At 42.1% G+C, this 23939-nt stretch overlaps 1 protein-coding gene, 1 long non-coding RNA gene and 1 other non-coding gene across 3 annotated transcripts; all 3 read left to right on the forward strand.

The window, feature by feature from the left end:
* The first annotated feature begins 1099 nt into the window (after nucleotides 1–1099).
* Nucleotides 1100–5856, forward strand: LOC142741162 (cbp/p300-interacting transactivator 3-like). Its single transcript, XM_075850551.1, is given in 4 exon segments — nucleotides 1100–1141; nucleotides 1143–1203; nucleotides 2224–2225; nucleotides 3319–5856. Coding segments are annotated over 4 exon segments (654 nt in total). The 3' UTR covers nucleotides 3868–5856.
* Nucleotides 5857–18453: 12597 nt separating this feature from the next.
* On the forward strand, nucleotides 18454–22460 carry LOC142741164 (uncharacterized). Its single transcript, XR_012881018.1, has 4 exons — nucleotides 18454–18616; nucleotides 20950–21027; nucleotides 22064–22093; nucleotides 22372–22460. It is a non-coding gene; the product is annotated as an uncharacterized LOC142741164 (long non-coding RNA).
* On the forward strand, nucleotides 22139–22222 carry LOC142747804 (small nucleolar RNA SNORD103/SNORD85). The gene has a single exon (XR_012882042.1). It is a non-coding gene; the product is annotated as a small nucleolar RNA SNORD103/SNORD85 (small nucleolar RNA).
* Nucleotides 22461–23939: the final 1479 nt, after the last annotated feature.

Below are 23939 nucleotides of genomic sequence, written 5' to 3' on the forward strand. Positions count from 1 at the left end.
CTGTATGCCCATTGTCATGTGCTGTCAGGTGCCACCACATACTGCTCTGTGATCCCATTTAGATAAGAGTGGCCCTACTGTAATTTGCAACAACACACAATTGTGCTTGCCCCCTTGCCTGTAGGCATGTTTGTTATTACTCACCATTGCCGATACAGATTAGCATTTCGTCTTTAGAAACAGTTGTTTCAACTCTATTCTAGGGTCTAAAGAGGATTGACTATGTTTTGGGCTGATCCTATTTTCTTATCTTTGGGGTGTACCGGTGCAGGAGGGGCCAATATAAAATGCACCTAGTATGCAGCACGTCCATAAATCGAACTGTATATACATGCATGTAAACAAATATACATACATGTATCTAGAATGATTATTTTCTATTATCACAAAAGTTTTCCCGTATGAAAATTGTACATAATGTGGAAAACATCTCTGCTGTAAATCTGTGTCGTATATAAGACTCTTTTTTTGTCTCTTTATACCTTTTCTTCAGATCTTTATTTGAGCACATTATTTTTGTATTTTCTTTTATTCACTTATAGTAATATAGACTCATTTTACATGAAATATCTGTGCATGATGGTGGTACAAAGACAAACGTTTCTTTCTACCACCCTTAATATTGTATACATTTGTCATGATCTTTTATCAATATTTACTTATATAGTGCCCTCAGCTTTACATTTCGGTACAGTATGTATAACTATATCTGTCCTGGTGCAGACAGATGGAAACACAATGTAGACTAGATAAAATAGGTGAGCGAGCCCTGCCCTTATGAGCTTACAATCTATAAGGAGCGCATTATGTTCTCAGGCTGACTGTCATAGATAGATCTTAATTACCATCTAGTTAAATGGCATTATTGTTATTTTTTGCTTTATTCTACAAAGACATTATTTAACGGTGACTCTTATTTCCCATAGGGCACCCTGTCTCAGTGGCATAACCATCTGATAGGCAGCAGTTCATAGAGTCTAACAACAACACATGGGTAGGGATTCAGCTCAAGTGGATTGAGGCCAACCAATCAGGAGCAAGGGGCGTGTCTAATTAGCCTCCACCCCCCAGTATTCTGTCTTGAGAGTCCTATTTAGTAATGCACTCTGGTGGAGGAACTAGTCTGGTGGACTGCTCTGGATTCCTCTCATTTACACACTGATTGGATTTACAAAGGACGGATCAAGGGAGCTGCTGCTTTGGGTGAGTGTATTAACCTGGTTGTTACAATGAGTCTCTGCAAATTTGCTTGTATATCATACTATGCTGTTACTGGTATGTATTATGCATTTGTTATTTATATAGTGCTAATACACTGTGTTAATATTGACCTTACAATAACCATATATTAGTTGTACATAAAACATAATGCACTTTTGAATTACTATAAACCATTGTGAGAAGGACATTTCTAATGCTCAGATAAACCTTGCTAAATCAGAAAAATAACAGAATAAAAGAAGAAACCCTAAGTGCATTATCATATTCCTTTGTTCAGAAACCTCAACAATGCTTTGACTTGTTAAGGGTTAAACTTTTTCCGTTTAAAGTCTTTTGTTTTCATTGTAAATCCCCTGTGACTTTAACGCACATCTAAATGGGTATGACACTCAATCCTATTAGAGCCCGGTCTGTAAACACCTCCATCAGTTACATATGGATACACTTGGCTTCATAGTGTTACAATTTCTTTTCTTCACTATAACAAAGACATGGACTTTTGTATCACATGACAATTAACGATACGTCCCATACATTTATATTCTTATACGTACTACATCAGAAAGCTCTATGTTATATCATACCATTATATCATATTTAACCCTGAAATGTAAATTACTTTATTATACAGCAACCCATGTCACATGACAGATGAGACTATTAGTTTAAAGCCACAGTTCAAATAGATATCTGCTTTTAAATAATATAATACATAACATCAAATAATACAACTGTCATATCAGATATTTTGAAATATTTTCTCCATCTTTCTATAAGAGGGTAATACAATACATTACTATTGTTAACCCTTGCTTGCACCGCATAAGAATATTTTGTAATATCTTACCGATACTGCTTTTGTTTATATCGGCCCATCCCCAATTAAATGATTGCTAAAATGTCCTTACCACACGCACACAAGGGACAATTTCGTGAGAAAGCATTGACCTAACAACATCATTTTATACTGTTGAATGAGAGCTGAATCCCCAGAAGAAACAGAGGTAAATAATAAAAAAAATATCAAAAGAGTGCGATGGTCTTGTGTACATAGCTGGGTATATTTAACTGTGCAACATTATTGTGTCTTAGTAAATATTATTACTTATTAATATCTTAATAGATTATCACTGCAATGAAGGAAAACGTCTGAAAAAAAAATGTTGAACATGTTTCTCCTCGTATGCTAAATCACATAGTTGCATGAATTGTTGCCACAGGGGCAAAAACTTATGATTTGCACGGCTTATGCTCACTAGACAAGAATGAGGAATAAACTCATATTTTGGATTTGCGATGGAAGATAGCTATGTAAGGTTTTGTTCACACCACGTTCAGTGTGGTTTACGTGCAGCGTTTGCGCAGGGCAATATTTCCAGAGCATACGCTAAGCGGGTCTATAAACCCCTATGGGCCGGAAGGATGCCCAAATAGTGCCCTTTTAGAATCAGATAGACATGTATAAACCAGTATACTTTTTTTTTAACTATTCAGTTTGCCATCGCAAAAAAAAGTTTAACATGACAGCCTATTGATGACGTATGCAAATGGCATACAGTTTGCATACATGAAGGGTTTAGATTTGGCGCATACGTCAGAAGATTTTCTCGGCGTATGTCCCAAACGTAAACATTAAACGTGAGGTGATCAAAGTCTTAATATCTTTAAGAAGGTAATGCTCTACTTTAAAGTAAGCTATGCAGGTGTTACATACCAATGAGAGGAAATTTGATCTGAATGTTGATGAAAATATTGACAGATGGAAGTAATCCTTTAAAATAAGGCAGATCACACTTTGGTTGGCACCGCTGCAGTAATAAACATAAGAATAGTAGCTTGCCTTGGCTGTTTCCTTGTCTCCGTGTAGAATCTATGTGCAGTTGGAGTGTAATTCACAACAGTCACCTATTCACTTGAAAAAGTGCCATAAAGCCAAGTGGGTACAATTTACCTGGTTTTAAAATTAAAGTAAAAATTTAGGAGCACTATAAAAATTACTAAATATTCATTAACAGATTCTGTCTAAATAGTTTTGCATACATTCAGATATATATTGCAGTAATGTAAAATTAATGATTTACCTTTTTCCTAACATAGGGAATGGCAGACCCAATGATGATGCCAGCCATGCAAAACGGACATCCCAGTTATAGGATGAACATCAACACTATGCAGGCTCAACCACATCCTCATTCTGCTCGAAGCATGCCTTCAGTACCAATGATGCAATATGGAGTTGCTCACCCAGATGGAAACATGAGGGCACGGATGAGTATGCACCAGCATATGTCAAACCCTATGATGTATCCTGGACAAGCTCAATCCTATATGGGAACTCAGCAACTAATGGCTACAATGCATCTTCAAAAACTCAACACTCAGTACCAGGGATATCCAATGATGAGTAATACTGGACTTGTACAGGGACTCCCAACTTATAAAATGGCACCGAATCACCACCAGAACATGCCTACCTTAAATGTGACAGATGCTGACTTAATTGATGAGGATGTATTAACATCTTTAGTGCTGGAATTAGGTTTGGACAGAATCGAAGAGCTGCCTGAACTATACTTGGGGCACAATGAGATGGATTTCATTTTGGACTTTGTAGGCAAGCAGCAAGTTAGCACAGTGACCTGCTGATGGACAATGTTTTGTAGACAACCGTGATACTCAGCTGCACTGTATATGGCTTCCAGAAGTCCAAGATTCAATAGATGTCACCCCTCTGTCCTCACCTCTAAACAGAATGTGGTAAAATAAGGCAAATGAAATATACAGCTCAAATTTAATGGACACAATAATCTGTATTTGAAGGATTCAAGAAATGACATATGGAAGAAGATTACCATACTGAATTTAGCTTTAAACTTTGCACTAAACCATAGCCACCAGCTAAGGTTTATTTCCTTGGATTGACCGCCAGTAGCTGTTGATATAAACAATGGCAATTGTAATAGCTCTGTTAACATGTAACATGTAATGATTCCGGTGATTTCACGTAACTGGCCTGGTGATGGTTTATATATATTTTTTTGTATGCACAATCAGTTTCCTTAATGATAAAAATCTGATTTATTTTTTTTCATTTTTAGGACACAACAATTGTTACAGATCTCTCCAGATTTGCACTAGACTGATAAAAGCTTATTACTGCGTGTCTGTTGCCAGGACTAGCTTATTACGTTTGGCCGAAACCACTCTTAGGCCAGGTTCACACAATGAAAGATCCTAAAGAGAAGACAACTATAAAGGAAAGACTGTTATTCTCCACTGCTTGTTTTGGCAATAAGTTGCATCAAAAACTGCATTGTGTGAACCTGATCAATTGTGAGATCTCTTTGTAGTCACACTATTATAGACACATGAGCTCTAGACATCACTGTAAAATAACTAAAGATACTAGGATCATTGATTCAACCCTGGGTCCCTATTTGTATAAACCCAGATATGGCTTCTATGTTTCTGCTCAGATATAAACCCAAGTGCAATGTCGGGCAATTTTAGAGAATTTTCAATAAAAGTTTGCACTATACAGTTGGGTGGTAGCAGGTTTTTTGAAGACTTTTTAAATTATTCCATTACATCAAGCGTACGGTCTACAGTGTCCTACAGACAGCCATATAGACTCTGACTCAAGGAGAGAAACATAATTGGCGTAGTAACAAGTATGTTATAAATAAAAGATCAATAATCAAACTTTATGTGTGGGTATAAACATTAATATTAAGATTAGATAAACATGATATGGTAATATGGAAACCAAACTGTTTTGTCATCAGATATTGATAAGATACTTGATGCCCTCTTCTATAGCTATGAGACACAGTTGACGTGTGTTTATATTTAAAATATAATACATGAAAGAGATATGTATTATGACCTGAATCAGACTAGACTTATATGAGTATTAGGAGATATCATATGGTGCATTGATTTTGTAGAGCTACACAAGTGGTTTATAGCTTCCTCTTTGCTTGCTGTTGACTTGACCATGAAAGAAAACAATTTTGCAAACTTTATTTTACTGTAGATATACAAAATGTTTTATTGTAAATATTTTTTCTGATGCTAATGCAATCCTGAGGGCTGGTCCTCTTCTATTTTGAAATAGGCAATAATACTGCAGTAAGGGCCTGTTCACATCAGCGTTAGTTTCCGCTGAGGGGTTCCGTTAGAGGTTTCCGTCTGTTTAACCCCTCAGTGGAAAGGCAAACAGAAACCTCAGCTTCCGTTTCCCTCACCATTGAACTCAATGGTGACGGGAACCTAGCTAATGGTTTCCGTCTGTCACTGTTGTGACAGGGTTCCGTCGTTTTCACGGAATCAATAGCGCAGTCGACTATGCTATTGATTCTGTCTGAAATAACAGAAGCCTGTCACAACGGTGACAGACGGAAACCAATAGCTAGGTTCCCGTCACCATTGAGTTCAATGGTGAGGGAAACGGAAGCTGAGGTTTCCGTTCGCCTTTCCGTTGAGGGGTTAACCCGACGGAACCTCCGACGGAACCCCTCAACGGAAGGGCAACGGTGATGTGAACAGGCCCTAATATGTTCTTTAATTGTTGATACAATTGTAATATAAAATAAATAAAATGGCCAAGTTGTGGCTTTTCAAAAATAAAAACAAGATGGTTTTCTTTGATATGTAAAGAAGACAGAACTAGGGAACATCAAACCTACACAAGGGCACACACTATAAAAGGTTTCATATCAGAACAATATATATTTTATTTACATATTCTATAATAAATAGTCCAAAAATTAGAGGAACATCACATACAATAGATATAGACGTCACTTAGTAAAAACATTCCCAACATGAAGCATACATGGTAAAAACAGTAAAGTGCATAAGGCAGTAATAAACATATGCAAGAAAGGATGCATATTATTGAGGAACTGCTTCTCGTTCTATGGTAACTGAACCAAATAAGATCATATAGGGCATATAGAGCATGTAAGATATCACGTTCCTAACACACGTTTTGCCATTGCTTCTTCTGCAGCCTCATCTGAGTAGCTCTGAAACGTTGTTCTTTGTATGGAATACCACTTTAAATTGTCTTGTTAATTATATGTGCTAAACCACAGCTGTTTTTGATCCTTCATAGAAATAAAAGACCCTATGGTCCGGTAAATGTATATCTATTGTTTATATAAACAATAGATGTACATTTACGGGACCATAGTGTCTTTTATTTCTAGGAACGATAAACGACTGTGGTATATCCCATATCATTTACATATTGTATTGTACAATTTTAACCAACTATAAGGGAGTCTAGAGAGCAGGTATGTGTTTGGATAGTTATAAGGATAAGTGATTCTTTTGGAGGGTTGAATTGAACCACTGGCTCAAACAACAAGGGCAGCCGAGTACACTCACATTTGCTACTTAAATTGCCTTTTGACAACCATTGGACTGGCGTACCTTGGCACCCCAGAGGAAATTATTTGTTGGGCTTACACTCAGTATCCTAAACCACACTATTATCAGTGCACACATAGGTCACATAATTAACCCTTTCATAACCAAGGGTCATTGATGCCCCTGTGTCCAGGTCAAATTTTCCATTTCTGATATGCACTTCTTTAAACGATAATATCTTTGCAACCGCATTGGCTATTACAACTATTTTTACTTTGTTTTTTTTTACAAGACTTATGAGGCTTTCATTTTCTAGATTTGTTTAATTAATTCTGTGTTTTTAATTTTTATTATGAACAGACAAATCACAAAAAATGTGAGAAAAAAAAACACTTTTTTGTATTTTTTTATATAGATTTATCTAATATATATATATATATATATATATATATATATATATATATATATATATATATGAGAGAGAGAGGTAGAAAGCAGCAGCACTCACTAAAATTGTTGTACGGGTGCCCAGCAAGTCGTCCTGATCCTCGGACGGAGTATTAAACATAGAAAGAGAAAACTTGCAGCACTCCAGTATGAAAAAATGGTGGTTTATTCAGTCAAACACACAGCAACGTTTCAATCCTACAATAGGACCTTGAGAAAGGTCCCACTGTAGGATTGAAACGTTGCTGTGTGTTTGACTGAATAAACCACGATTTTGTCATACTGGAGTGCGGCAAGTTTTCTCTTTCTAAATATAAATATATATATATACACACACTGTACAGCTCTGTAACACTTAGTCTTCTCTCTCCGTCACCCTGGATCGCTGTGAGGGGAGAGTGAAGAGGGCTATAAGGCTATATTCACACTATGTGAAAAAAAGGGCAGTTAACAACGGATCAACTGTCAGTTTTTCATGGCTGTTTTGCATCAATGGGTCTCAAAATTTGAATCCATTTCCCGGCCGTCTGACTGTTTTTAACTGCCATTTGCCATCCGTTTTTCATGGACATTAAAAAATGGATGAATTTTATACTTTATTTTTTTTTATCCCAGCCTCCTGAAAACACCACAGTGCACATGTAGATAGGGACGCAATACCACTGCAGATTGTGCCACATTGCCCACTGTAGAAAGTGCCCGTGCCCACATAGATAGTGCCTTACTGTAAGCAGTGCCATTGCCCACATAGTGCCACAGTTCCCACTGTAGATAGTTCCCACAAAGTGCCACACACAGTGCCCATGTAGATAGCGAACACAGTTTCCCTTGTAGGTAGTGCCCATATAATGCCACAGTGCCTATGTAGATAGTGCCACACCCCCTGTATATAGCAACATCCATAATGATTAGTGGGGAAGGGAAAGGAGAGATAGTGTGTGGCTATATGAAAATTAACATATATGAAGAAAATAATAAACTTTATCACATTTGTTATGTAACATACAATTTATAAAATGTCTAATGTAAGTATAAGTATTCGTGCAGCGCACCCTTAATTCCGCACTGTGCAAGTTTATTATTTTCTTTAATATATGTTCATTTTCATATAGCCACACACTATTCCTCCTTTCCCTTCCACATTAATTAATATATATACAATTTGGTGGTGCACACCCTGTGTGGTTCTTTCTCATTGAGATTGCTCTCTTTATTGGATAAGGTATATGCAGACCTTTCTATATGAGATAGCAACATCCAACCTGCAGATAGCACCATCCCCCCTGTAGTTAGCACCATCCCCCCTGTAGATAGCACCATCCCCCCTGTAGATAGCACCATCCCCCCTGTAGATAGCAACATCCTCCCCTGTAGATAGCAACATCCCCCCTTCACATAGCACCACCCGCCTGCAGATAGCGCCACCCCCCTGTAGATTGCACCCTCCCCCCTGTGGATAGCAACATCCCTCCTGTAGATCGCGCCACTCTCCTGTAGATTGCACCATTCCCCCTTTAGATAGCAACATCCCCCGTGCAGATAGCGCCACCCTTAACGCCAGTTAATGGCACCCCCTTCCTGTAGATAGCACCACTGTAGCTCCCTGTAGGAGCGGAATCCCTCTGGCCGGGGATTCCGCTCCTAGAGGGAGTCCCTGATGTCTCTGTCCATATATGGACAGTGACGACAGGGGTTCACTCCAAAAGTGGAATCCCCTGCCAGAGCAGGGATTCCGCTCCAGGAGTAGCCCCTAATGGCATTGTCCATATATGGATAGTGACGCCAGGGGCTTCTCCAGTAGTGGAATCCCCGGGCAGAGTGTCGGCCGGGGTTTCTACTCCTAGAGAGAGCCCCTAATGTCACTGTCCAGATGGACAGTGACGTCATGGGCTCTCTCTAGAAGCGGAATCCCTGACCAGTACGATCTGACATAGGGGATTTCGTTCCTAGAGGGAGTTTAGGTGGCGCTATCTACAGGGGGGTTGTGCATGGCGCCATCTACAGTGGGGGTGTATTATGGGGCTCTCAAAGGCCCGGCAGACATGAGAGTGCAGCGCTGCTCACACTAAAGCAGCACTGCACTCATTAAACCCCGTTCCAGTCTGCCAACGCTTATAAACGTGACAACTGCATGGGGCATCGGCAGTTGGAACGTATATAGCCGTATGGCAGTCGTGAGGGGATTAATAATTAGAGTAGGTTTTTTCTTAGTAAACTCCATAAGAATTTACTATAGTAGCAACTGGCTTCAAATCCTCTTCAAATGGGGTTTTCTTCTTTTAGGCCTTTGGGGCCTATAATTGGGTCAGAACATGGAACTTCCTGAGGATCCACATAATCTGGTGGGTCAGTCCAACGCTGAAGTGGCAGTCCATGGTCTTGAAACGCATCAATTCTGAATAGTAAACGTTTTTTTTACACCGGCCGACAATCGGCTGATGCAGCGAACGGCGATCAACGAGACATCGTTGATCGGTGCTTGTTTGCTCCTGTCACACGGAACTATGGATAGGGACGAGCGGTTGTTACTCCGATTGCTCGTCCCCATACATTATCATCATGTCGGCAGCGCATCTCCTGGTTTACACGGGAAGACGTGCTGCCAACAACGATATTTCCCTTTTTTAAAACAATATGATCAGAAGATGATCGAGCGTTTGCTCGTTCATCTGCTGATCGTTCCCCTGTTTACACAGGGCAATTATCGGCAACGAGCGTTATACGAACGCTCGTCTGCACGACAATCGGCCAGTGTAAAACCCCCTTAAGTCCTGTAGCTAATTGTAGGGTGTCTGAACACCTTTGGTGCTGCTAAAAGGTTTCTTCCATTGGACATCTTTGCTCCAATTAGCAAGAGAAAGCACCATAGATTTTTGTCAGAGCCAATGGACCCTCACCCCCTTTAATTTTATCACAGCTCATTATAATACACAGTGAGACTTATGATGCTATTTATAATAGAATGGCCATATCCATACTTTCAATGGGATATTAAGATTCTGCCAAAATTCACTTAAAGTTCACTACTGTACCAACCAGATTGAATGGGTCAAACTGCGGGTCTCTGGCACAGTAAGTGATTTTTAAAGGGAAGCTCCCCTTTTCACAAAATTGTCATGTTTACATTTTATTTAGATCTTGTGAAGAAATATACACAGTACACAGAAAGCTTAGATGATACCTAGAATTGGCGCTAGGGATTGTGTTCATCGTGGTTTTTGGGTATTCTCATCGCATTATCTATCTCTATCTATGAGTCAACCTTTTAAGAAACACATCAACATATACAGGGGGTTGCACAAGTTGGTATACATGGGAAGATTTTTCAAACAGTCTAATTACAATTTTGTGAGGCAATTCTGAATGAAGAAACACAAAGAGATAACATTATTAGAAAAATAACTTGGTCCGATGAAGCCAACTTCAAACTTTCCGATGCTGTTCATAGTGCCAATAGCGAACACGGCATTTATAGGGGTCTTCCCATGAAGGATATCGACAGGATATGTCATAAATGTCAGATAGATGTGGGTCCCGCCTCTGGGACAGCACCTATCTCTAGAACGGGGGCCCCCTAAACCCCATTCTATCTTAGGGCCTGTTCACATCACCGTTCGCTTTCCGTTCCGGGGTTCTGTCGGAGGTTTCCATCGGGTGAACACCGCAACGGAAAGTGAAACTGAAACCACAGCTTCTGTTTCAGTCACCATTGATATCAATGGGGACGGAAACATCGCTAATGGTTTCCGTTCCTCACCATTCCGGCAGGTTTCAGTTTTAACGACGGAATCAATAGCGGAGTCGACTGCGCTATTGAACCTCCGACAGAACCCCGGATCGGAAAGCGAATGGTAATGTGAACAGGCCCTTACCCGGCTCCGCTGTCTCCTGGCCACTTCCTGGTTAGGTGGTCGGGAGTTATGGAAACAGTCGAGTGCTCGCTGAGCTACGCTGTTTCCGTAACTCCCATAGAAGTGAATTGAAGTTACGTAAACAGCGTAGTAACGCTAGTTGCGCTGTATCCGGAACTCGGTAGCTACGAAAACAGTGTACATGGTCGAGTTACGGAAACAGCATAACTCACTGAGCTACGCGGTTTCCGTAACTTCCTTAGAACTGAATACCAACATGAAAATGAAGACTTCTATTTTCAGCAAGATGGAGCCCTCCCCACTATGCTTTAGTGGTGCATTATTTTCTTGACGAAAAATTACCCAACAGGTGGATAGGCAGAAGAAGCTCGATTGAATGGCCACCATGATAACCAGACTTTACCCCGATGGTCTTTTTCTCTTGGGGAGTTATCAAAGATAAGGTATATTTAAGATAACCATGTACAGTTGATAACATGATTCAATTCATAAAAGAAGCATGCCAAGAAATGACTGCCAATAAAGAACTTTGTGTAAAAATGTCAGTGTAAAACCTATATTACTGCAATGTGTAAATAGTGAAGACCACCAATTTGGGCATATAAGAGATTGTACTTAAAGAGGCTCTGTCACCACATTATAAGTGCTCCATCTCCTACATAAGGAGATGGGCGCTGTAATGTAGGTGACAGTAATGCTTTTGTATTTAGAAAAACTATCTATTTTAAACCACTTTATGAGCGATTTTTAGCTTTATGCTAATGAGTTTCTTAATGCCCAAGTGGGCGTGTTTTACTTTAGACCAAGTGGGCGTTGTACAGAGGAGTGTGACGCTGACCAATCAGTGCCACACACTTCTCTCCATTCATTTACACTGCACTAGCGATATAGTTATATCGCTATGTGCTGCCACATACACACACTATAACGTTACTGCAGTGTCCTGATAATGAATATACATTACCTCCAGCCAGGACGTCATGTGTATTCAGAATCCTGACACTTCTGAATCTTTTCTGTGAGATTCCAGCAAGGCAAGCGTAATCTCGTTTGAAATGACAGGTTACATCGTAATCTCGCGAGATTACGTTTGCCTTGCTGGAATCTCACAGAAAAGATTCAGAAGTGTCAGGATTCTGAATAAACATCACGTACGGGCTGGTAGTGATGTATATTCATTATCAGGACACTGCAGTAATGTTAGTGTTTGTGTATGTGGCTGCACATAACGATATAACTATATCGCTAGTGCAGAGTAAATGAATGGAGAGAAGTGTATGACGTTGATTGGTCAGCGTCATACACTCCCCTGTACAACGCCCACTTGGTCTAAAGTAAAACACGCCCACTTGGGCATTAAGAAACTCATTAGCATAAAGCTAAAAATCGATCATAAAGTGGTTTAAAAGGGCATGACCACACGTGGCGGATTTCCTCCGCAACTGTCCGCATCAATGCCGCACAGAATCTGCGTTGCAGATTCTGCAGCGGATCTGCACAAAATGTGCAGGAAATTGATGCGGACTAGCTGCTGCGGACTGCGGTAAAAGTACTTCCCTTCTCCCTATCAGTGCAGGATAGAGAGAAGGGACAGCACTTTCCCTTGTGAAAGTCAAAGAAATTCATACTTACCGCCCGTTGTCTTGGTGACGCGTCCCTCCTTCGGCATCCAGCCCGACCTCCCTGGATGACGCGGCAGTCCATGTGACCGCTGCAGCCTGTTATTAGCCTGTGATTGGCTGCAGCCGTCACTTAGACTGAAACGTCATCCTGGGAGGCCGGACTGGAGACAGAAGCAGGGAGTTCTCGGTAAGTACGAACTTCATTTTTTTTTACAGATACATGTATATTGGGATCGGTAGTCACTGTCCCGGGTGCAGAAACAGTTACTGCCGATCGCTTAACGCTTTCAGCACCCTGGACAGTGACTATTTACTGACGTCTCCTAGCAACGCTCCCGTCATTACGGGAGCCCCATTGACTTCCTCAGTCTGGCTGTAGACCTAGAAATACATAGGTCCAGCCAGAATGAAGAAATGTCAAGTTAAAAAAGCAAGACGCATCCGCAGCACACATGACATGTGCATGACAGCTGCGGACTTCATTGCGGAACTTAGAATCTCCATTGAAGTCAATGGAGAAATTCCGCCATGAGTCCGCCACTGCTCCGCAACAGACAGAGCATGCTGCGGACACCAAATTCCGCTCCGCAGCCTATGCTCCGCAGCGGAATGTTACGCATCGTCTAAACGAACACTTCTAAATAGAAGTGGAAGTCAATGCAGAAACGGTTCCGCTGCGGATTAACGCTGCGGAGTGTCCGCAGCGGAATTTAAGTGAAATTCCGCCACGTGTGAACCCAGCCTTAAGCAGCACCCTTGCCACCCTCTGTGCGGGGAACTGCTGTACGGCCCCATTTAAGTGAAGGGGGCAAGCGTTAATCCGCAGCGGAGCCGTTTGTCCATTGACTTACACTTTAATTTAGCAGTGTTCGTTTAGACGAGGCGTAAAATTCCGCTGCGGAGCATAGGCTGCGGAGCGGAATTTGGTGTCCGCAGCATGCTCTGTCTGTTGCGGAGCAGTGGCGGACTCATGGCGGAATTTCTCCATTGACTTCAATGGAGATTCTAAGTTCCGCAATGAAGTCCGCAGCTGTCATGCACATGTTATGTGTGCTGCGGATGCGTCTTGCTTTTTTGCCATGACATTTCTTCATTCTGGCTGGACCTATGTATTTCTAGGTCTACAGCCAGACTGAGGAAGTCAATGGGGCTCCCGTAATGACGGGAGCGTTGCTAGGAGACGTCTGTAAATAGTCACTGTCCAGGGTGCTGAAAGAGTTAAGCGATCGGCAGTTACTGTTTCTGCACCCTGGAGAGTGACTACCGATCACAATATACAGCAACCTGTAAAAAAATATAAGTTCATACTTACCGAGAACTCCCTGCTTCTGTCTCCAGTCCGGCCTCCCAGGATGACGTTTCAGTCTAAGTGACGGCTGCAGCCAATCACAGGCCAAGCACAGGCTGCAGCGGTCACATGGACTGCCGCGTCATCCAGGGAGGTCGGGCTGGATGCCGAAAGAGGGACGCGTCACCAAGACAACGGCCGGTAAGTATGAAATTCTTTTACTTTCACTAGGGAAAGTGCTGTCCCTTCTCTCCATCCTGCACTGATAGGGAGAAGGGAAGCACTTTTCCCGCAGTCCGCAGCAGCTAGTCCGCATCAATTTACTGCACATTTTGTGCAGATCCGCAGCAGAATCTGCAACGCAGATTCTGTGCGGCATTGATGCGGACAGTTGCGGAGGAAATCCGCCACGTGTGGTCATGCTCTTAAAGAGTAAAACAGAGATGGGGATGCAGCGCTAAATTAATGCTGTAACCTCTTTTTCAGGGGATCAGCGGGCGCCCCAGAAGTCAGACCCACACCAATCATAAAGTGATGGCATATCCTAGCATTGTAAGATGGCACTACCAATTTAAGTATAAAAGCAAACTACAGCCTACCCTCTCTGTCTATGGACAGGAATGGAAATCTCCCTTGGGCACCAAACAACAAGTGAAGAAATAAAACAGATGTGGAACACAATGTATTTTTTATCTTTGTTATTGTTAGACTCTGTTCACATCTGTTGTTTGCTTGTCTGTCAAGATATGTCAGCTATAATAAGGGCATGTTGAAGCAAGTGCTTATGCAGCAGTTAGCGAAGTGTTCACACAATCTGATAGAATGCTTCATGAGTTTTCCAATAACATGAGAAAGTATGCACAATTTTGGTGTATAATTATGGTATATTCACACGGTCAAATTGTGGTTTATTGCAGCAGTAATCGGGTCAATAAACCCTGATTTGACAGCACTGCATGAATATACCCTAGGCAGTCTATCAATGGGAGTTCATCAACCAAAACGGCAAAAACCGCATGTTAAAAATACAACAAAAAGAACAGTGTGAACCAAGCCTAAGGATGGGATTTTGCATGTCCACAAAAAAAAATTAGAAGCAGTTGTAATGAGTTTAGCGTTATTAAGGCTCTATTCATGCCAGCTGTAGCATTTAGGGTATATTCATACGTAGTTCTTGAGGTGCAGTAAAAAACCGCATGCATTTTTACCACAATTTGGTGCGTTTTTGATGCAGTTAGGGTTAAAATCGCAACCGTATCAAAAACCTCTGGGATCCGCACCTATCCCTAGAATGGGGCACCCTAAACCCCGTTCCACCTCTCTGTGTTCCGGGTGATTTCCGACCATGAAGAAGAAAACAGCGTAGCTCATTCATCTTTCCCTCAACCCTGACCAGTCTACCTGACCCACCCGCTGAAAATCACCCACACAGCATGATGCCGCCAACACCATGCTTCACTGTAGGGATGGTATTGGGCAGGTGATGAGCTGTGCCTGGTTTCCTCCAGACATGACGCTAAGGGTATGTGCACACACACTAATTACGTCCGTAATTGACGGACGTATTTCGGCCGCAAGTCCCGGACCGAACACAGTGCAAGGAGCCGGGCTCCTAGCATCATACTTATGTACGACGCTAGGAGTCCCTGCCTTGCTGCAGGACAACTGTCCCGTAGTATAATCATGTTTACAGTACGGGACAGTTGTCCTGCAGCGAGGCAGGGACTTCTAGCATCGTACATAAGTATGATGCTAGGAGCCCGGCTCCCTGCAATGTGTTCGGTCCGGGACTTGCGGCCGAAATACGTCCGTCAATTACGGACGTAATTAGTGTGTGTGCACATACCCTTAGAATTGAGGCCAAAAAGTTCTACCTTGGTTTCATCAGACCACAGAATCTTGTTTCTCACAGTCTGAGAGTCCTTTAGGTGCTTTTTGCAAACTCCAGACAGGCTTTCATATGTCTTTTACTGTTGAGAGGCTTCTTTCTGGCCACTCTGATATAAAACCCAGATTGGTGGAGTTCTGCAGTGATGGTTGACCTGCTGGAAATTTCTCCCATCAGCACACAGGATCTTTGGAGCTCAGCCAGAGTGAGCATTGGGTTCTTGGTCACCTCTCTAAGGCTCTGTTCACACGGAGTTGCTTGACACGTTTTTTGACGCGGAAACTGCATAGTAAACCTCGCCGAAAAACGGCCAAAAATGGCTCACATTGATTTCAATGGGAGGCGGAGGCGTTTTTTACCGCGAGCGGAAAAACCGGCATGCCCTATCTTCGGGCGTTTACGCCTCTGAGCTCCCATTGACATCAATGAGAGGCAGAGAAAGCGTATTTCGCTGCGTTTTTTGCCCGTTGGACTCAATGGGCACGAGTGAAAAACGCCACAAAAACACCGCAAAAATCGCGGCAAACGGCATTCAGGCAGGTCAAAATCTGCCTCAAAATCCCAAACAGAATTTTGAGGCAGAATTTTCCTCCTGCAAAAAAACTCAGTGTGAACAGGGCCTTACATTGCCCTTCTCCCGGATTACTTAGTTTGTTGGGGCGGCCAGCTCTAGGAAGAGTCCTCGTTGTTTCTAATGTCTTCCATTTAAGAATTATGGGGGCCACTGTGCTCTTGGGAACTTTCAGTGCAGCAGAAATTTTTGTACCCTTCCCCAGATCTGTGCCTCTACACAATCCTGTCTCTGAGCTCTACAGGCAGTTCTTTCCTCCTCATGGCTTGGTTTTTGCTCTGATATGCATTGTCAGTTGTGAGTCCTTATATAGACAGGGGTGTGTCTGTCCAAATCATGTCCAATCAAATGAATTTACCATAAATGGACTGCAATCAAGGTGTAGAAACATTTCAAAGATGATCTAGGGAAACGGGAGGCCTCCAGAGCTAAACTTCAAGTGTCATATCAAAGGGTCTGAATTCATATCAATGCAAAATTTGAGGTTTTCATTTTTAATAAATTTGCAAAAATGTCTAACATTCTATTTTCACTTTGTGTTTCACTTTCAATTATGGGGTATTGAGTGCAGAATGATTTTTTTTATTATTTTAGCACAAGGCCTCAACATAAGATAATGTGAAAAAAGTGAAAGGGTCTGAAGACTTTGCGAATGCATGGTATATGGCCTAGTGCTAGGGCTTTAACCCTAGTGTTAACTGCCAGTGATAAAGTACTTATAATGCCCTGGTGCCACTTGTCACCGGTTCGGGAACACTATTGTACGGGGTCCAGCAATAAAGTGCATTCACCTCTTTGTTCAGCGGAATTTTCAGCTCATTAATGACATGTCATTAAATGCTTCAACTGGAGAACCCTTTAAAATAGATATGGTACACATGTGCACAGTTCCATACTGCCACCTACTGGTCACACAGTTTTATGGAACATAGACTTATTTTTTGTCTATATTTGAACATCGGCCTAAGGCCAGATGGGGGAACTCAGACATCACATTTTTCACGTCCAAGGTGCCCCTGGGCGGGTTCCGTTTTCACGGATCCCCATAGACTTGAGTGTATGGAGGGATCCTTGAAAACGGAACAAAATAGGACATATTACATTGAAAACGAACGTGGCCAACCTTGGACGTGAAAAACTGCAGTTTTTCACGTCAGGGGTGCACCCGTGCGGGACGCGTTATCACGGATCCCCATAGGCTAAAGCCTACGGAGGGATGCGTGAAGCACAAAACAATAGGACATGTTCTATTTTTTCACTGACCCTTCCACGCGCTCCGTTGAAACAACAAACGTGTGAACGGCCCCATTGAAATATATGAGTCTGTGTGACGGCCGTTGTTTCAACGGCCGTCACACCGACGTGATACACGCTCATCTGAATAAGCCCTAAGGAACTAATCGCGTATGAGCCAGGAAAGTATCCAGACATTTATTCACTCGACAGATGCCAAAAGATTGCCCTTTTGACATCGGCTGGGCTGAGGTACGTCGGTATATTCTCTATTTCGTTTTATGAAATATCAGTCGACTGTACTTTTCCATACAGAGGTATTAAGAGTGATATACGCGATATACGCTTTTGGTTTTACCATGGAAGTCTAAAGGCAATGTACTTCATGCCATTGGTTTGTTTTTTGTTTGGTTGATTGCATTAAGAGTTTTAGGAAACATTCATTTTGCAGTTAAGTTGCGGACCCATTCATTGAATCACTTGATCTGTGAATCACATGGTTTGCCCCGTGAAAATCGCCACTTAAAAAAAGCATGTAATTAAAACACAATTTTGCCAAAACGCAACAAAAACGCCATAAAAACGCATGTACCATAAAAAGAAAAGATGGCTTTACATGCTTCTTCATTATAAAAAAAAGTGTGTGTGAAGGAAGCCTAAAATAACTCCAGAATACCCCCAAAAATGTGTGTGGTTTTTTAACAACAATGTGTAAATAGGATTTCTGAAAAGATCCAATTGTGCTGCGTTTCTGCGTGTCAGACATCTACTACAAGCGGCTGTTGTACCACGTGTGCAGAACGCATGCGCAGTCACCCATTGGAATGACTACAGTCTCTGCGAGGCCTAGTCTTTCGACCAAAACTACAACTCCCAGAACCCTCCAATTCGCCAATCAACGTCCGGCGCGCTCATACGTCACGCATGAAATATAAGGAGCCTGCAGGCTGAAGAAGGCCTCTTTCTGCCCGCATGGCGTGGTGTTCGGGTGTCGGCACGGTGGCTGGGGCCTCAGTGGTGCCCCGCTGCACTACTGAAAAACCTGGAACGTGGCTCGTTATTCCAGCAGGATGACTCCGCTTTCTAGGCTGAATATGTGTACGTATGAAGTGCCCGTCAGTTTATCGTGTAGGAAGCTCCCTACACGCTTGTCTATGGCGCGCTCCTTGTCCTGTTCACGGATTAATCGTGATCCGTCTGGTGACTTTCTGTTACACTATCTTCTTGCACGTGTGACTGGGCTGCCCCGGTGAATGCCTGTTGCTTTTGCCATTGAGAAACGTCATCTGGGACACAATCTAAAAGTCCTTTTACATTAGGAGATCGCTACATAATGAACGGTGATTAATGACCTGTCAATTGGTGTAGTATTGTTTGGCTCATGCATTCTGCATATTGTTGCCGGCAGATCCTGTTTACGTGTGTGCTGCTGATTTTATTATTTTTGGCTGTATAAAGGATGCGATCACCGACAAGCGAGTGGTTTGTTGCCTGATCACTGCCCTGTTAACATGAACCAATGACTGGCTGAGGGCTTGTTCAGCCTTGTCCTCCTGGGTGGTAGTCTTTCACGGCCTCAGTGCTGCATCGTTGCCTGGAGCTCTAGCTCCACCCACAAGAGGCAATAATCGTTAGTATGGTGACAAATGATCGGTTGTCTTCATGTTAGTAGCAGCTCTCCTGCAAAGGGAGACGTGCCACCGACTAGCGAAGGGAGACGTGCCACCGACTAGTGACACTTTTTTTCTGGCCACATTGATCTGATAAACAAGCATTTGCTTCAAGTCCTGATTGTTGCAGGTTACACAGGGCAGTGATTGTCATTGAGTTCGCGTGAATACTTATTTGCCTGCTCGCTGTATGAAGTTCACAATTTAAAAAAAATTAAGGTCCTTTTTCACACGTCTCTCCTGTGACTAATATGAATATTGGGAGACATCTGTTAATACTGGTGCATTGAGATGTGCAGAAGTCTTACTCATGCAGCATGTGCTAGATTTATCAATGGGGCTTCGAGCCCTGTTAATTAACCCTGTGCATGCTAGAAAGCATGCCAGGTTGGAGCTGGTTTCTGCCACTTAAAGCGACTGTCACCAGATTCTCAAATCCCTATCTCCTATTGCTCAGCGCTGCAATGTAGATAACAGTAATGTTTTTTTGTTTTTTTTTAAATGTTTATTTTTGGCCAAGATATGAGCTATTTTATATATATATATATATATATATATATATATATATATATATGACAGACAATTGGACGTGTTTTTTTCGTTATGCCCAACTGGGCGTGTTTACGTGTATGACGCTGACCAATCAGTGACCAGTCCGCATCATACACTCCTCTACATTCATTTACACAGCAGCGATGTGCAGCCACATACAGAGATTAACGTTAATCAAGTGTCCTGATAATGAATACACATGATTATCCAGCCTGGACGTCATGTGTATTCAGAATCCTGACACTTCTGACTCTTTTCTGTGAGACTCCGGCAAGGGAAGCAAAATCTCGCGAAAACAAAAACGCCCAATTGTCCATTTCAAAGCTCATTTGCATATATATATATATATATATATATATATATATATATATATATATATATATATATATATATGCTCATAACTTGGCCAAAAATGAACGGGTTTTTCTTAAAAAAAAAAAAAAACGTTACTGTTATCTACATTGCAGTGCCGATCACATGCAATAGGAGATAGGGATTTGAGAATCTGGTGACACAGCCTCTTTGTAGAGATGTGGTGGTTAATAAAGCCCTTCCTACTCACAGCACATTTTTCAATATTGAGTCCAGAAAAATGGCTTAAATACATTGGTACAGGTTTCCTGGTATTGATGCTAGTGACATAAGTCTTCAGTATTTGCTATAGGTTGTTGTAGTCTCTACGCATTGCAAATCACTTAGTTTGCATGCTGCTTCTTCTGGCAGGCACAAAATCGGACATTAATGAAAACCAGGAACCTGACAACACACTAAGGACCAGTGCGCACAAATGTGTTTTTGCATCCGCAATTTACCTGCAAATCTGCAGGTGAATTGCGGTGCCATTCATTTCTGAGCCCATGCACATGACACTGGCTTCCACGGTCTGTGCGTTGCCTGGGAGCCTGGACTGGAAAAAGATGGGATGTGTCATGTCAGCATTTTGCGTTCCAGGCTCATTGAAATGGATGTGCACGGCCGGTGATTTGCAGGTGAGACTACGCAGCCGTCCGAGCCGCAAATTACGGCAGTGCACATCACTACGGCCATGTGCATGAGGCCTAAAGTTGTAACCTCCTCAGATTCCACTTCTAGTTTGCTGACGATGGCTTGTTTAATTCGATAGTCTCAAGGCAAAATTACACCTTTGAAGTCCCATTAATGCTCATGAATGCTTCACTCACTGACTTGTTTGGATTTCTTTCTTTGTAGGAGAAATGTAGGGCTGTTGAGAAGATCTGCAATATGCTGAGACGGAGGTTCTATCTGCATCTTTATGCGATGTTAAAGGTATACTTGACATTTTCTAGAACAGCCTACCTTGTCCATAGACATGTAATCATACAGCTGTATCCCTGGTTTAGATGCCTCTCTAACAGACCAAACTAACCATGCTTCTGCCTTGTTTGCATGTTGTAGTTTGCCTTATCTGTTAAGCCCTGTTCAGTGTTTTGCAGGCCAAAAAATCTGCCTCAGAATTCCTTCAAGAATTGAGGCAGACTTTTGAACTGCCTGTACTCTTTTCCCACTTCTTTGACCCACGGCCATTGAAGCTAATGCGAAGACCACTGGCAAAAGAATGCTGTGGGTTTCTTGCCTCCCACTGATTTTAGGGAGGTCAGAAGTGGAAACTGCAGCAAGAAAGGAAATGATGCCTTTTTTTTCCCCCACGAGTGTTCAAAAGCTGCATGGGGAAAAACCGCCTCTCGTTGAAATCAATGGGGGTGCTATTTCAGGCCTCTTTTTGGCACGGATTCTAATGTGGTTTTCATGTCCAAATCGGTGCCAAAAAAACTGAACAGGGCCTTAGAGTACTCTTGCCAATCATTGCACACCATGATGACATGTCACCTAAGAGGGCCTTTTGCAGCAGAACAAAACAGCAGTATATTGTAAAGTTTTGTATTTGGACTATTTGAGGCTTTAGTTTGGATTAAGACGGCATTTACATTAAATCTGGTTTCATTGCGTGTGATTAGCAGTTCAGTGTTTGCTCTAGTGCATAAAGTGAGGGTTAGACCAGGCTTCCTACATTGGCTCTCCAGAATATGGCTATATGGTTATCTGCTGTTATGATATCTTAACGTAAGACAAATCTGTTTTTGTTAACTTGATATAATATAAGGCCTGGCAGTGATGACAAACTTGCCCTCACTGAACAGTTGCATTGACGATTAACTAACAGTACTCATCTAAACCTGAGCTGGGCCTTAAGTGACGATAGTGTAAGTCCTTCTGTTTGCTATGAGACAGTCTAGAAAACGTGTCTTTGTCTGAAGTCCAAAATAAGTTAATCAGTCGTGACTTATTTTTTTACTCCCAACAGAACTGAGGATGGGACTGATCCGGTTATCTGGTAAGAACGACTATCATTATTGAAGTGTAATTTGGAGTGTATTGATCAAGCAAGGATGTCAAACTTGCCCTCACTGAGAACGATGTTCAATTATGAGAACTTCACTGTACTCGTATGATCTGAGCTTGATCTAGGTTTCCTAAACTGATTTATAGTGTGTTGGCATTTGGGTTAATTTATGTTCTTGCAACATTTAATTCCCCATAAAGCCAGTCATGTGAGGAGAAAGTAGAAATCATGAAGAGTTGCTAATCTATTGAAATTGTTTATCCATACAGGGAGAAGACTAGTTCAACAGCATCCTTGTGGACAATGTTAACTTGAATAATGTAGTGTCAATAACTAATAAAGTGGTGATTTGAAATGAGTTTTTTTCTTATTGTACTTTTATACATTTTGTATTCCAAGGCAAGATTTCATAAATACATTTCCAGCAGGCCTGACAGCAATACCTTGTTTTAAAGACAAAGGGTTTGAATATGGGAACAGTTTTTATATAGCGCCACGATGTGGTCTGCAGCACTTTACAATTCGGAGGGAAAATATACACAAATCAGACTTTAATTAGTAAGACAGTAATCACATTAGGCTGAGGACATGCGTAACTGTCCACATGCGACCAAAAAAACCGCACCATGTAGGTGCAGGTTACAAACCTAGTTAATGGCTGCATGATTTTGTAGGTAATGCAGTTGTACATGCAAAACTGCCTTGCCATTAAAAAAATAAATCCATGTTAATGGTTGCAGTTCTGTGCTACATGTCGTCACCCTGAGGGCTCTGCTCCTAAGATGAGGGAGGAACTGTAGGGACTGCATCTTATTGGGTTTGATAAAGAACAGCATTTCAATCAAACGAGTAAAACAGCCAGATATCAATAAATTGTGTTTTACGCTTGGGCGTGTTTTACACTTCCACCTATGACAGCACCCCTGGAGAGATCTCATACCCTGGACGTGAAGCCTGATATAAGAGGACACCACACACTCGGTCAGGTTTCCTGTCCTCTGGATGGGATTGTCCAGTGGATCAAAGTTCTCCAGGGGGGGGGGCTAGACAATCACCTCAAACCTAGTACATTAAAGGTACAAATTTCTGCCCTGTTTCCAGGTTAGCAGAACACTCCTGGATTAGAAGGTTCCTGATTGCAGCCTCCAAGATAAGACCTCAAAAGATCTTCAGTCCCACCCTGTCAATAAAATTTCTCACTAAGGGCAGATTCAGATGAACGTTGCGTTTTTGTGCGTGCTAACAACGCAGCATTTTGCGCGCGCAAAAAACATTTGACAGCTGCGTGTGTCATCCGTGTATGATGCACGGCTGCGTGATTGTCGCGCAGCCGCCATCATAGAGATGAGGCTAGTCGACGCAGTCACTGTCCAAGGTGCTGAAAGAGCTAACTGATCGGAAAGTAACTCTTTCAGCACCCTCGACAGTGAATGCCGAACGCAATATACAGCAACCTGTTAAAAAAAAAAAGAAAGTTCGTACTTACCGAGAACTTCCCTCCCGGCCGTTGCCTTGGTGAAGCGCCTCTCGACATCGGGCCCCACCTCCCTGGATGACGCGGCAGTCCATGTGACGGCTGCAGCCTGTGATTGGCTGGAGCTGTCATTTGGACTGAATTGTCATCCCGGGAGGTCAGACTGGAGGAAGAAGCCGGGAGTTATCGGTAAGTCAGAACTTAGTAGTTTTTTTTTTTTTTACAGTTTCATGTATATTGGGATCGGAAGTCACTGTCCATGGTGCTGAAACAGTTTAACTCTTTCAGCACCCTGGACAGTGACATCTCCTGAAGTCGCGTACTGGAAATTTTTTTGCCGGGTTCGGCCAAAACGAGTTCGGC

Source organism: Rhinoderma darwinii, chromosome 2 (genome assembly GCF_050947455.1).
Source record: "Rhinoderma darwinii isolate aRhiDar2 chromosome 2, aRhiDar2.hap1, whole genome shotgun sequence".
In the NCBI taxonomy this organism is placed as follows: Eukaryota; Metazoa; Chordata; class Amphibia; order Anura; family Rhinodermatidae; genus Rhinoderma; species Rhinoderma darwinii.